The 15072-nt window shown below is 36.0% G+C and overlaps 1 protein-coding gene across 4 annotated transcripts in view; it reads left to right on the forward strand.

The window, feature by feature from the left end:
- The first annotated feature begins 445 nt into the window (after positions 1-445).
- The window catches only part of LOC101017846 (testis-expressed protein 9), a 67349-nt gene continuing 52722 nt past the window's right edge, over positions 446-15072 (forward strand). The window contains exons 1-3 of one of the 4 annotated variants that reach the window (XM_009210238.3): positions 446-566; positions 668-759; positions 8731-8794. In XM_009210238.3, the coding sequence (XP_009208502.1) occupies positions 540-566; positions 668-759; positions 8731-8794 (183 nt within the window). In that variant the 5' untranslated portion in view covers positions 446-539. The other 3 variants (XM_031661903.1, XM_021940603.2, XM_031661904.1) reach the window with 3 other exon arrangements.

Consider the following 15072-nt stretch of genomic DNA (forward strand, 5'->3'; position numbering starts at 1 on the left):
CTGAGATACAGTGTGATTTGCCCAAGGCCATATAACTAGTAAGTGGCAGTGACAGGATAAGAATTTAGGTTTACTAACTTGAGAGCCTGAGTCTTAGCCATGCATGCTGTAAACAAAAATTAGAAATCAAAACTTCTGAATTCCACTGAAGAGTTCACTTTAAGCAAAAGGGGTGAAGGTCGGATTAGCCACTAACGGTTTGAAGGGCACAACAGGGAGGAACTTGCCTCATCAGCTTGCTTTCTACAGAGTAGCAGCAACGGACCTGCCTCTTTGGGCTGAAACTCCTCCAACCCCCAAGTTGAGAATTTACACCGGCTGTAAGTCGAATTTCCAGTTAAGAAGCCTTCCTGGGTTACTGGGGCAGTGCCGAGTGGTGCGAGCAAAGGCCGGGCCGGCTGCCAGAGTCTCGCCCGGCTCTCCGCACAGAATTTGGGAGTGGGAAAGCGTAGCCGACCGGGCTGGAGGCTGCCCGGGATGTGGAAACTCTCGCGGGAAGATGCGTCGTTGCCTCGGTAACCGCGTCGCAGTCGCCAAAGATGGCGGGGCGAAGTCTGGGTCTTACGGTCAGTTCAACTCCAGGCTCCTGGGGAGCGTCTAGGCTCCGGCGACTAGGACGCCTAACCTCCTTTAACTTTGGCTCTGAAAGTCTCTGGCTCTTTTACAGAGAAGCAGCGTTCCAGGGACTCCGCTCCCGCCACCCGTTCAGCAACCCTCTACACCTGGACCCGACCTCCTCGCCTTGGAGGAAGAATATAAGTAAGAAATTCAGCGGTTGAGCTTTTCCTTCTTTCTTTCATCTAAATGAGGCTTTTTTTCCTGGAGACTGGCTGGATCTTCGGGACCACTCACTCTGCAGCATTCCCTTCTCGTCATCTCGTTCACCTGCCGTTGATCCTTTTATCTCTGATCTGAGTAGTTCGGTTGCGTATTCGAAGATATTTGAAGTGGGAGAAAATTTAGCCCAAGTAAACATGTTGTTTAATTTGAAATGTAGCTCAAGTAAACAGCAAGATACTGTTGAAAGTTATTCGGGTAGCAGGAATTGCCGCAAATAGTTCATTTGATAGTTTAGGTTATTTCGCTTAATTTCAAGTTCATAGAGTTTACCTTCGGTAAATTTCCTTTAGGTTGGTTTCTAAATTGAAAGGATGCTTCCCACTGCAATCAGAATTACCGTTCTCGTTCAAATGTTCCTTTTCTTACCTGTTCTCGGTGTAATTACAACTATCTTGACAACGGTGCTTTCATTTTTGGCCCATTCCACTCCTCATCCCCAAGTTTTCACACAGCAGTCAGTGTAATCTTTTAATTTGATCATATCATTCCTTTTCTTAAAATTGTACAATAGTTTCCTGTTGCGTTTCAAAAGCTCTGATCGATGTGGCTCCTCCTGCCTCCCGTATTTGATCTTATTCCCTCTTCCCCTTTTCATCCTAAAACTCTCCAGCTTCACTGGCCTTTTAGTTCCGAAAACTCCCAGGTTTTCTTTCTGTCTCTGGAAAGAGGCAGTCACACATGCCTTCAACCTGTAATGTGAGTGGCCTTCCTTGAGCATGCTAAGTATGCTCCTTGTTGGTCTTTTTCATTGTCTCACTGGTTTTTCTTTCTAATTAGCATAATTTGTTACAATAAATTCATTTGTGAATTTCCTTTTTGTCTGTCTCCTCCATTGGACTGTAAGTTCTAAGGGCAGAGACCGTGCCTGTTTTATTTGCCATCGTACATACCCTTATAAAAAAGTGCCTTTTAACGACTCCCTTTCTTTTTAATTTAATATAAAATAACTAGATTAAAATTGGAAATAGTTGGCAGTTTGTATCAGAGAGTTAAACTAGAGTTACCATATGATCTACATATGATCTATATTTAAAATTAAAGCATATTTGAAATTAAAACTGAAGGATACTGTGTTTAGATGAACTATACACCGACCAATTTACCACAGCAAGTAGGAAGATAATCATATCTTCTCTCTTATGAAATGGGCAGATTATCCCAGTTCAAAAGTGTACTTAAGCAACTTAATCTATTTTCTATATATAGTTCTTTATCAGCTGTGTCTGAATCAAAACGGTTATCTTCATTATCATTAACCATATAGTATTAAATACCTGGATTAGGTTTATTTGTTCAGTTATTTGAGAGTGTATTTTGTATTTTGCACCTAGTTCTGGTGCATCGTTAGGGATATAGTCCTGCTTAAAATGAGAAATATACAGGGACCATTATTCTATTCTAGCACGAGTTGTTTTATAAAACGAGATAGCTAAACAGTATTATATGGTGGCCAGCTGTTACTTGTTCTGTCATCTGTACTCTGAGTTGTGCACATCTGAAGCATATGAACAGAGTAACTCCCTACACTACCTGAATCTTCTAGAGTACTTCTGTGTCATGCAGAAGAGTAAAATGTCTGGCCATCCCTGTAAACAAGAATATGAAATAACAGTATGGTATCCGTTTTGCCACCTGTTGTCTTGGCATTAATCATTAGAATGCTACTTCCCGGGGACCTCAATCCAAAACCTTTGCAATTCTGCTCCTGTTGGAGGAAATAATCACTATCTAAGAGGATAGACTAAGGAAGATGGTAATCGCTCAAGTGGATAAATTTTTCAAGCTTCATTCCTGTATTATAATACAGATAGCTAACAATAAGATAACATGACAACTGGTAGGGCAAGCACCCTCATAAATCCCAGTTACATTGGATTTACAGATTAATTTGCAGATAACTGAGTTATTTATGCTATTAAATCTTCCATGAATATGATACTTCTCCATTTATGGGATTTATTTGACCTTTAATAGTATTTTATCATTTTACTACATAAAATTCTTGCATATATAATTTGCTTCAAGGTACTGATTAGTTGCTATATAATAAGTGGAATTTTTTCTATTACATTTTCTAATTGGTTATAAATGTAGAATTTTTAGATGTTGATGCTACATCTTTATTTATATACACACAGATCTTCAGTCCTGCTGGGCTCTTTTATTCATTCTGTGAAGTCCCTTGGATTTTTGATGAAGACAATTATATGCAAATTTTGATCATTTTGTCCCTTGATAATTCTCCTGCATTCTCTCTTTTTCTCTGTTTAGGACTTCCCATGCGATATGGAACAGAAAAAGTGATGGTGAGCTTCCTTGTTTATGATTTTGAGAAGCCCACTTTTAATAATCACTACATTTGAGATTTTCCCTAGGGTTTTGGTAGATTCTTTTTATTATGTTTAAAATTCTTCCCCTTATTTCCTAATTTGAATGAGTGTTAAATGTATCAAAACTTATTTTTTCCCCAATTAATTCGGGTATTGGTATGTTCTTTCCCCCTCCTTTAATGTTTTAACATACTGAACTACAAAGGCAGGTTTCTTGTTTTGCTTTAAAGACTGCTAGATATGATTGCTATAATTTTATGTAGGTTTTTTGCATCTATGAACAAAAGTGAAATGGGTGTTAAACTTTTTTTTCTAGTTCTTTTCCTTTCCGTTTTTGATATCAATATTATTCTGGCTACATGAAAGAAGCCAAATAGTTTTCCTTTTTTGTTTCTTTTCTTGAAAGCTTTTTATAATTACAGATTTTCTGCCCTTTGATTAAAATTGTGAAACTGTCTGAGTCTAGTGTTCTTTTTTCAAGGGGATTCTTTTTGTCTATGAATTTAGCTTCTTTAATGATTATTTAGATGTACTATTTCTGGAATAGTTTTTGGTTATTTCTAAAATAATTTTTGGTTCTAGAAAAGTGTTCATATCATGTATGTTTTAAAATATATTAGCATAAACTGACTCTATGGTGGTACGTTTGAAATCTTGCCTGTATGCATAACCATGTACACCCCTCCTTTTGGTAGCTTTCCAATATTGTTTAGTTTTGTCTTTTTCTTTTTCTATCAAGCTTCCTGGGAGATTTATCTGTTCATTGGTCTTTCCAGAGAACCAGCTTTGGTTTTCTTGCTAATCTGTGCGATGTTAAAATTTCATTAATCTTTATACAAATAAAGACAAATGATCTCTTCTAACTGAGGTGGATTGATTTTTTGTTTTTTAATTTCTTTACCTCATTTATTGTTTTTCTTATTTTTAAATAAATATATTTGTGTCTTTAAATTTCTCATCAACTATAGGTTAACTATATTCCAGGACTTGTTTTGATGTATATTTCTTTTATGGTTATTTAGTTCTAAATATTATATGATTTTCATAGTAATTTTTAGAAGTGTGTTTTTTAGTTTGCAAGCACATAGGGTTGTTTGTTTACTGTTGTCTAGTTTTTATTTTTCTAAGTATGTATGTGACAAGGTCTTGCTCTGATGTCCAGGCTGGAGTGCAGTGGTGTGATTATGGCTCACTGCAGCTTTGACCTCCTGGGCTTAAGAGTTCTCCCACCCCAGCCTCCTGAGGAGCTGGGACTACAGGTGCATGCCACCATGCCATGGTAATTTTTTTTTTTTTTTTTTTTGAGACAGAGTCTCACTCTGTTGCCCAGTATGGAGTGCAATGGTGTGATCTCAGCCCACTGCAACTTTCACCTCCCAGGCTCCTGAGTAGCTGGGACTACAGGCATGTGCTAGCATGCCCAGCTTATTTTTGTATCATATTTTTTGTAGCGACTGGGCTTTGCCATGTTGCCCAGGCTGGTGTTTAACTCCTGGACTCAAATGATCCACCTGCCTCGGCCTCCCAAAGTGCTGGGATTACAGGCCCAGCCTAGTTTATTTTAAATTTCATTATGATTAGAGAATTGATATATTAAGTTTTTAAATGTATTGAGACTTATTTGTGGCCAAGTGCATGTTCACTTTTTGTAAAAGTTCTGTGTGTTCTTTGATAGAAAATGTATTTATTATTTGTTGTCTAATCTGTTCTATATCTGTTCTTCATGACATCGGTATCCTCGCCTTTTTTTGTTGCAGCTTTATTGGTTTCTGTTAGAAGTGTATTAAAAATCATCAATTATAATTATAGTTTTAAAAAATCCTTATGATTGTGGCCATTTTTGTTTGGGAGTATCTTATTTGACTTATTGAAATCTTCTTGATTCCTTTCATTATTATGCAGTGTCTGTTATATCTTTCTTCATCCCTCTATTTTCAAACTTTGTATGTCATTTATCAGTAAGAGCATTCTTTTTATAACCAGTCTGATAATTTCTGCCTGTTAATAAGTGAATTTAATTTATTTATGTTATTACATAACTTGAAATTGTCTTAGCCACCTTATTTTTTATGTTTTCTATTATGTCTTGTCTTTGGTTCTTGTCTGTCTTCTGCTGGATTGAATGGGTTTTCATTATGTCTTTATTTTTACTGGTTTGGAAAGATGTTAGAATTCTTTAACTTGGTTTCCTCTGTTAAGTTAGATAATATTTTACTTTGTTGTTTTGAATACACCCACACCCAGTTAATCATCAATGTATTTTTATAGTCTGTACTAATTTAGATTTATCATGTTTTCTGATATCTTCATGATTCTTTTTTTCCAGATTCATTTTCCTCCGTCCTGAAGTGTAGACCCTTCGTTATTTTCTGTGAAAACCTGAGTCTTAAACTCTCCAGTCTTTTTGAAAATTGTTACTTTGCACTTATTCTTCAATGACAGTTTATCTGAATATAGTTCTAGATGGCCAACTTTTCCTTCTCAGCCCATTAAAGATATCCTTATATTGTCAACAGACAATATAAATGTTACAATGTTGGAAGTGTTAATGAGCCATTTGCTGTCAGCTTTTTAGATAATTATGCTGGTAGACTTTTTCTCTGTTCTTTTAAAATAATGATTTGGTAATTTAGGGAGTACTCTCTTTATCTTTAAAATTCTGTACTTTCACTGTGATGTATGCACAGGTGGATTTGTTTTCTTTATTCTTCATGAGATCCATGTCTTCAGTTTGGGAAATTCTTAGCATTAGCTCTTGAAATACTGTCATTCACTCCTCTTGGGATTTCTTTTTTTCTTTTTTGGAGACAGAGTCTCACTCTGTTGCCCAGGCTGCAGTGCAGTGGCATGATCTTGGCTCACTGCAGCCTCTGCCTCCCAGGTTCAAGCGATTCTTGTGCCTCATCCTCCCGAGTAGCTGAGATTACAGGCATGCAGCACCACACCTGGCTAATTTTTGTGTTTTTAGTAGAGCCGGGGTTTCACCACGTTGGCCAGGCTGGTCTCCTGGCCTCAAGTGATCTTCCCTCCTCCACCTCCCAAAGTGCTGGGATTACAGATGTGAGCCACTGCGCCCGGGCCTCTCTGGGATTTCTAAAACTTCTGTTATAGTAGGTACAGAACATCTGTCTTCAATGGATGTTAACCTGTCTTTTGTGTTTTTATCCCCTTGTTTTTTGTATCTCCTTGTAGGTGATTTCTTTATATCTGCCTTCTAATTCACTCATTCCTTCTATGTCCATTATATTGTTCAACATATCCGTCAAATTTCCTTGAGTTCTTCTTAAGTTCATGACTGTGTTTTTCATTTGTGTAATTTATTATTTCAATCTAATTCAGCGGTTTTTTTGTGATAAAATTGGCTCTTGCCTAATGTTTTTTTCTGTACGCATTTTTTTTTTACAAATTAATGCTAATTTTAAAATCTTTTTTGAATTGTTATATTATCTCTTCTTCTTATAGTACAAATTTTCTCTTTCCTCACGTCTGCTGATTCTTTCTTTTCGCAGCTTGTTTCTTTACGCAATTTGTTACCTTTTTGAAATCATCATTAGCAGTTTGCTTTTTGAGAGAGTCCTACATATTCTAGATGAGTAAATGTCCCTATAGGGTGGTTTTCAATTTACCTTTGCTAGTTTCAAGTTTTCATTGATTCCACATCAGCTTTCTTCTATTTTAAAGTTTTGGCATGTATCATCTAGATAAGATGAATTTGGACTTCCCTCTTGTTTGTTTTAATTACTCGCAAGAGAATCTTTTTCTGCCCATGGTTCTAGTTTCATTTCTGCTCACCTAAGGTTGTGGGTAGAATTTTTGTAGTCTGTGTTTCACAGGTGTATCCCTTCATGACTCACATGCATCAGATTCTAGCTTTTAAGCTATTTTGGCTTCTGTTCCTGTTTGTTGCTCTCACTTTGAATTGCTGCTTTATTCTTAGTGCCAGGGCATTTCCCTTGCCTGAGTTTGAGCTTAGCAATATTTCCTCCATTACATTTTATCTGGCATGTCCATGGATTTAGAGTAGAATAGTCTTCTCAGTCATCTTGGTCCACTATATTAATTGGAAACTTCCATTTAAGTCCTTGTGATCTAGTCCTTGTTAGGGAAATTTGAAAAATCAGGTAATGGCACTTTAAAGGCACCTTTAAGTCTTTCTTAGATATTTTTCTTTTGACCACGTAATCCTAAGATATAAAAATATTTCTTAAAGCTTCAGACTGTTAAAGGATATGGTACTGATCTCCCTCTTTTTTTTTTCCCCTTGGGCTAGAGGTTGTGTTTTGTGTTACTTGTGAATCACATGTCTAAGAAAAACAAGATAACTAATTTTTCAAATCCTTATGTCTCCTTCACATAACCTCAGAAGATCCTAGGTGGTCTAGAAATGTGACATTTCAACAGGAGAAAAAAGTTACATGCTTTTGAGTATGTTTATTATGGTGTTAACCTTTAAAAGTGAAAAAGGGGACTTAACAATAGGGACAGAGTTCAGTACATTATGTTCATTGCAATTTATTGAATTGCATAGCCGTTTAACATGCTTATAAATATTATGTGGAGATAGATATTCCTTTTATATTGCTGTGGCCAAACAGTACAAAATTGTGTATATGCTATAGATGAAAATTGGAAGGGAATATTAAAAATAAAAATGGATGGTGGTGGTAGGATTATGGGCAGTTTTTCCTTTAAAAACAATTTCTTTCAATAATAATGTCATTCTTGCAGTCTTAATATAGGACCAAGTAAATAGTATTCCTTTTCTTGCTAGATTCCAGGTAGAATGAAAAATCATAATTAAAAAAGGAGTGCCCGTCTCTACTAAAAAATACAAAAAACTAGCCGGGTGAGGTGGCGGGCGTCTGCAGTCTCAGCTACTCGGGAGGCTGAGGCAAGAGAATGGCGTAAACCTGGGAGGCGGAGCTTGCAGTGAGCTGAGATCCGGCCACTGCACTCCAGCCTGGGTGACAGAGCGAGACTCCGTCTCAAAAAAAAAAGGAGTGACAGGTCGAGGTCAAGATAGTCACCTTTATTTCCAAGGAAGCTTGATGTTAAAGTGTGTAGCTGAGGTGTGAGCCACCTCACACCTCAGCTGGTGGGCTGCTCACTAAACCTCACATTTAGCTCCCCAGTTAAAGCAACACCCCAAACCAGAACAGGTCTCCCCCATACCCTGCCCACTTCTGCCCACAATTAGAACAGGGCCTGTCTCTGGAGAAGCAAGATTAGAACTTGTATTCTTTGCAGGTAGGCTAATAACAACTCTGTTGAACTCACCCAGCTTATTCTTCCCAAATATATTAGGTAAGTTGCGTCACTTGAAATTAGTAGAGGGCCACAGAAAGGCTAACACTTAGTGTTTGAGGTCCTACCACAAGGAAGGAGGAATCATGGGGAGTTGAGGATAAGTTCTTAATGGCTGTGTTCATTTTAGAGTAAGAATACTATATGTATATTTTGGCATTTGTTGATTAGGTCACTTGATAACGTGTAACTGCTGAAGTTTAATTTTTATTTTTGTTAGGATCTTCAGTATATCCCAATTATTTTCTGCTTTTAGGCGTTTAAATGCAGAATTACAGGCAAAAACAGCTGATGTGGTTCGACAAGCTAAGGAAATAATAGTAAGTAAATGTACAATTATTAATAATTCCATATAAATGCTAGTTTTTTTATCTTTTTCATTTGATATATGACATATATACAAAAAACTAGCCAAAGCATGTGTGTTCAGTTCAATGAATTATTACAAACTGAACATGAATGTATATGCACAGATATAGGAATGTGTATATGTATATGTTTTTAGTAAGCACACATTTTCTAAAAGCCACTGAAAAAGTACTTTCCATTTAGATGCTCCAGTCTTCTAAATTCTCATTATAAATTCTCATTATTAATTGATAGGATAGAGTGACTCTCCTTAGAGGAGTAGAGTCTACTTTAAAACTTTTACCAGTTCTTACCTAATTTTGATTCTTACTTTCTGTCCTTCCTGTCCCCCACAGTGGAGTTGATGGAAGCAGGGAAGGAAACCTAGGCAATATTTTTTCTTAATGCCTTATACAAATCTACAATTATTTGTTAGTTTAGGAATAAGAAATGTATAATATATAACATTTCAAGTAATGTATTTTGATAATGGTTACAGATTTGTATTTTATAATTTATAAGTAGATGTTTTACTAAAAATATTTATAATTAAATTCATAATTACGTTTTACTAATTTATAATTAAATGTTTTACTAAAAATATTTTTATTTCATTTTTTTAGTTTTTGCCGGTGTCTGAAGAGCAGGAAAATACTTGTACAAAAGGACCCCATGTTATAGTAGATGACGGATTCCTTACGTTTTCTGCTCAGAGAGCCCCATAAAAAGAATCTCCCCCAGGCTGGGCGCGGTGGCTCACGCCTGTAATCCCAGCACTTTGGGAGGCCGAGACGGGCGGATCACGAGGTCAGGAGATCGAGACCATCCTGGCTAACACGGTGAAACCCTGTCTCTACTAAAAAATACAAAAAACTAGCCGGGCGTGGTAGCGGGTGCCTGTAGTCCCAGCTATTCAGGAGGCTGAGGCAGGAGAATGGCATAAACCTGGGAGGTGGAGCTTGCAGTGAGGTGAGATCCGGCCACTGCACTCCAGCCTGGGTGATAGAGCCAGACTCCGTCTCAAAAAAAAAAAAAAAAAAAATCTCCCCCTGTAAATAAAAAACAGAATAGAATACGGACAAGCTAGGAAAGGGGTTGGGGAGTGGATCCCTACCCCTGCAGAAGCGAACAATGTAAGGTTTCTCATATTTAATTTTTGTTTACTCACTTTCTCTTTTTAAATTTTTTAATGTTTGTGATTACATAGTAAGTGTTTATGGGGTAAATGAGATATTTTGATACAGGCATGCATTGTATAATAATCACATCATGGAAAATGGGGTATCCATCCCCTCAACTATTTATCCTTTGTGTTACAAAAAATCCAATTATACTCTTTTAGTTAATTTAAAATGTACAATTAAATTATTTTGACTATAATAAACATGTGCTATCAAATACTAGGTACTATTCATTCTTTCTAACTATATTTTTTGTACCCATTAGCCATCCTTGTTTCCCACCCCTGCATCCCCCACTACCCTTCCCAGTCTCTGATAACCATTCTTCAACTCTCTATCTCCATATGTTAAGTTGTTTGGATTTTCAGATCCCACAAATAAGTGAGAACATGTGAAGTTTGTCTTTCTGTGCCTGGCTTATTTCACTCAATGACCTTCAGTTACATCCATGTTGTTGCAAGTGACAGGGCCTCATTGTTTGTTGTGGCTGAATAGTACTCCATTGTGTATATGTACTACATTTTAGTTATCCATTCATCTGTTCGTGGACACTTTGGTTGCTTCCAGATCTTGGCTATTGTAAACAGTGCTGCAGCAAACATGGAAGTGCAGATATTTCTTTGATATATTGATTTCCCTCTTTTGGACCTATACGCAGCAGTGGGATTGTTGGATCATATGGTAACTTTAGTTTTTTGAGGAACCTCCAAACTATTTCCTTTGTGGTTGTACTAATTTACATTCCCACCCACAGTGTACCAGGGTTCCCTTTCTCTACATCCTCACCAGCACTTGTTATTGCCTGTCTTTTGGATATAAGCCATTTTATCAGAGTTGAGATGATATTGTAGTTTTGATTTGCATTTCTCTGATGATCAATGATGTTGAACACCTTTTTAATGCCTGTTTGCCATTTGTATGTTTTTCTTGAGAAATGTCTATTCACATCTTTTGCTCATTTTTAAATTGGATTATTAATTTTTTTCCCTATAGTGTTGTTTGATCTCCTTATATTTTCTGCCTTGTATTCCCTTGTCGATGCGTAGTTTGCAAATATTTTCTCCCATTCTGTGGGCTGTCTCTTTATTGTTTCCTTCACTGTGCAGAAGCTTTTTAACTTTATTTGATCCCATTTGTCCATTTTTGCTTTGGTGATCTTTGCTTGTGGGGTATTACTCAAGAAATCTTTGTCTCCAATATCCTGGAGAGTTTCCTCAATGTTTTCTTATAGTAATTTCATTGTTTTGAGATCTTAGGTTTAAGTATTTAATCCATTTTGATTTGATATTTGTATATGGCAAGAGGTAGGGGTCTAGTCTCATTCTTCTGCATGTGGATATTCCGTTTTCCCTTTGTGTATGTTCTTGGCAACCTTGTCAAAAATGAGTTCACTGTAGGTGTATGGATTTGTTTCTGGATTTCTCTATTCTGTTCCATTGGTGTGTGTGTCTGTTTTTATGCCAGTACTCTGATGTTTGGGTTATTATAGCACCATAGTATAATTTGAAGCCAGGTAATGTGATTTCTCCAGTTTTGTTCTTTTTGCTTAGGGTAGCATTGGCTATTCTGAGTCTGTTGTGGTTCCACATAAATGTTAGGATTGTTTTTTCTATTTCTGTGAAAATGTGATTGGTATTTTGCAAGGGGTTGCATTGAATCTGTAGATTGCTTTGGGTAGTATGAACATTTTAACAATATTGATTTTTCTAATCCATGAACGTGGAATATTTTTCCATTTTTTTGTGTCCTCTTCAAATTCTTTCATTGATGTTTTATAGTTTTTGTTGTAGAGATCTTTTACTGCTTTGGTTATATTAACTCCTAGGTATTTTATTTGTGGCTGTTGTAAATGGGATTACTTTTTTATTTCTTTTTCAGATTGTTGACATACAGAAACACTACTGATTTTTGTATGTTGATCTTGTATCCTGCAACTTTACTGAGTTTATCATTTCTAATAGTTTTTGGTGGAGTCTTTTGGTTTTTCCAAATATAAGAGCATGTCATCTGCAAATGAGGATAATTTGACTTCTTCCTTCTGATTTGGATGCCCTTTATTTCTTTATCTTGTCTAATTGCTCTAGTTAGTACTTTCAGTCCTATGTTGAATAACGGTGGTGAAAGTAAGCCAGATCTTAAAGGAAAGACGGTCAGTTTTTCCCATTCGGTATTACACTAGCTGTGGGTCTGTCATGTATGGCTTTTATTGTATTGAGGTCTGTTCCTTTTATACCCAGTTTTTGAAGTGTGTTTACCATGAAGGGATGTTGAATTTTATCAAATGCTTTTCCAGGATCAGGTGAACTGATCATATGGTTTTTGTCCTTCATTCTGTTGATATGATGTATCACATTGATTGATTTGTGTATGCTGAACTGTCCTTGCATCCCTGGGGTAAATCCCACATGGTCATGACAAATGATCTTTTTAATATATTACTGAATTCTGTTTGTTAGTATTTTTTGAGGATTTTTACATCAATATTCATTAGAGATATTGGCATGTAGTTTTCTTTTTTTGATGTGTCTTTGGTTTTAGTATCAGGGTAATACTAGCCTCATAAAATGAGTTTGGAAGTAGTCCCTCCTCCTCCAATTATTGGAATAGTTTGAGTTGGTTTGGTATTAGTTCTTCTTTAAATGTTCAATAGAATTCACAGTGCAGCCATCAGGTCCTGGGCTTTTCTTTACTGGGAAAATTTTTTTTATTGTGGCTTCAATCTTATTACTTATTATTGTTCTGTTTAAGTTTTGGATTTCTTCATGGTTCAATCTTGGTAGGTTGTATGTATGTGTCTAGGAATTTATCTGTTTCCTCTAGATTTTCCAATTTATTGACATATAGTTGCTCATAATAGCCACTAATGAGCCTTTGAATTTCTGCATTGTCTGTTGTAATGCCTCCTTTTTAATCTCTAATTTTATTTATTTGAGTCGTCTCCCTTATTTTCTTTGTTAGTCTGTTAATTTTGCTTATCTTAAAAAAAACAAACTTTGTTTCATCAATCTTTTCTTCATTTCAAATTCTCTATGCTGTAATCTCAAATGCTCTAATCTTCATTTCTTTTCTTCTACTAATTTTGGGTTTGGTTTGCTTTTGCTTTTCTGGTTCTTTAAGATGCATTGCTGGCTGGATGTGGTGGCTGATGCCTGTAATCCCAGCACTTTGGGAGGCCAAGGCATGCAACTTGAACCCGGAAGTTTGAGACCAGCCTGGGCAACATGGTGAAAGTCCATCTCTAGAAAAAAATACAAATTAGTCAGATGTGGTGGTGCACGCCTGTAGTTCCAACTACTTGGGGGGCTGAGGAGGGGGGATGGTTGAGCCCAGGAAGGTCCAGTCTGTAGTGAGCCATGATCATGCCACTGAACTACAGCCTGGGCATCAGAGTTTCTCTCTGTCTCAAACTAACAAAAAAAAAAAAAAAAAAAAAAAAAAAAAAAAAGAAAAGATGCATTGCTAAGTCATTTATTTGAAGGTTTTGTTCTTTTTTGTTGTAGGCACTTACAGCTGTATAAATTTCCCTCTTAGTACTGCTTTCACTATATCCCATAGATCTTGGCATGTTGTGTTTTCATTATCATTTGTTTCAAGAAATTTCTCAATTTCCTTCTTATTTTCTTCATTTACCCACTGGTAATTTAGGTGCATGTTATCTAATTTCTGTGTCTTTGTATAGTTTCCATAGTTCTGGTTATTAATGTCTAGTTTTATTCCATGTGGTCAGAGAAGATGCTTGATATTATTTCAGTTTTTAAAATATTTTACAGCTTGTTTTGTGACCTAACATATGGTCTGTACTTGAGAATGATATTCATGCTGAGGAGAATAATGTGTATCTGTAGCCTTTGGATGAAATGTTCTGTAAATGTCTATTGGGCCCGCTTGTTCTGTAGTGCAGATTAAGTCTGATGTTTGTTGAGTTTCTTTCTGGGAAATCTGTCCAGTGGCAAAAGTGGGTGCTGAAGTCTCCAGCTATTATTGTGTTGTGGTCTAGCTCTCTCTTTAACTCAAATATTTGCTTTATGTACCTGGGTGCTCCAGTGTTGTGTGCATATATATACAATCATTATATCCTGTTGCTGGATTGACCTGTTTAGCATTATATAATGACCTTCTTTGTCTCTTCTTACAGTTTTTGTTTTGAAATCTATTTTGTCTAAGTATAGGTTCTCCTGCTTTTTTTTTCTTTTTGGTGTAGAATATCTTTTTCTACCCTTTTAATTTTCAGTCTATATATATCTTTATAAGTGAAGTATGTTTCTTGTAAGCAACAGATCATGGGGTCTTGTTTTATCATCCATTAAATCAGTCTGTCTTTTGACTGATGAGTTTAGTCTGTTTACATTCAATGTTATTACTGATAAGGGCCTTAATCCTGCCATTTCATTATTTGTTTTCCAGTTGTCTTGTGGTATTCCTTCCTGTCTTCCTTTTATTGAAAGTGATTTTCTCTTGTGGTATAATTTAATTTCCTGATTTTTATTTTTTGTGTGGTCATTGTATGTTTTTTTGACTTGAGGTTACTGTGAGGCTTGCAAATACTATCTTATAACCCATTATTTAAAGCTGATGACAACTTGACACTGATTGCATAAACAAACATGCAAAAAGAAAACTAATACAAGCTCTACACTTTTATCTCCCTAGTTTTTAACTCGTTACTGTTTCTGTCTTATTGTATTGTCTATGTCTTAAAAAGTTGTAGTTATTATTTTTAATTGGTTCATCATTTAGTCTTTCTACTTAAAGGTAGTTTACACTCAATTACAGTGTTATAATATTCTGTGTTTTTCTGTATGTTTACTATTACCAGTGAGTTTTGTACCTTCAGATGATTTCTTCTTGCTCATTAACATCGTTTTCTTTTAGATTAAAGAACTACCTTTAGCATTTCTTGTGGGACAGGTCTAATGTTGATGGAATGCCTCAGCTTTTGTTTTTCTGGGAAGATCTGTTATTCTCTTTAATGTTTGAAGGATATTTTTGCTGGATATACTATTCTAAGGTAAAAGATTTTTTTTTCTTCAGCCCTTTAAATATGTCATGCCACTCTTTCCTGGTCTGTA

This window comes from Papio anubis, unplaced genomic scaffold (assembly GCF_008728515.1).
Source record: "Papio anubis isolate 15944 unplaced genomic scaffold, Panubis1.0 scaffold292, whole genome shotgun sequence".
NCBI classification, from domain to species: Eukaryota; Metazoa; Chordata; class Mammalia; order Primates; family Cercopithecidae; genus Papio; species Papio anubis.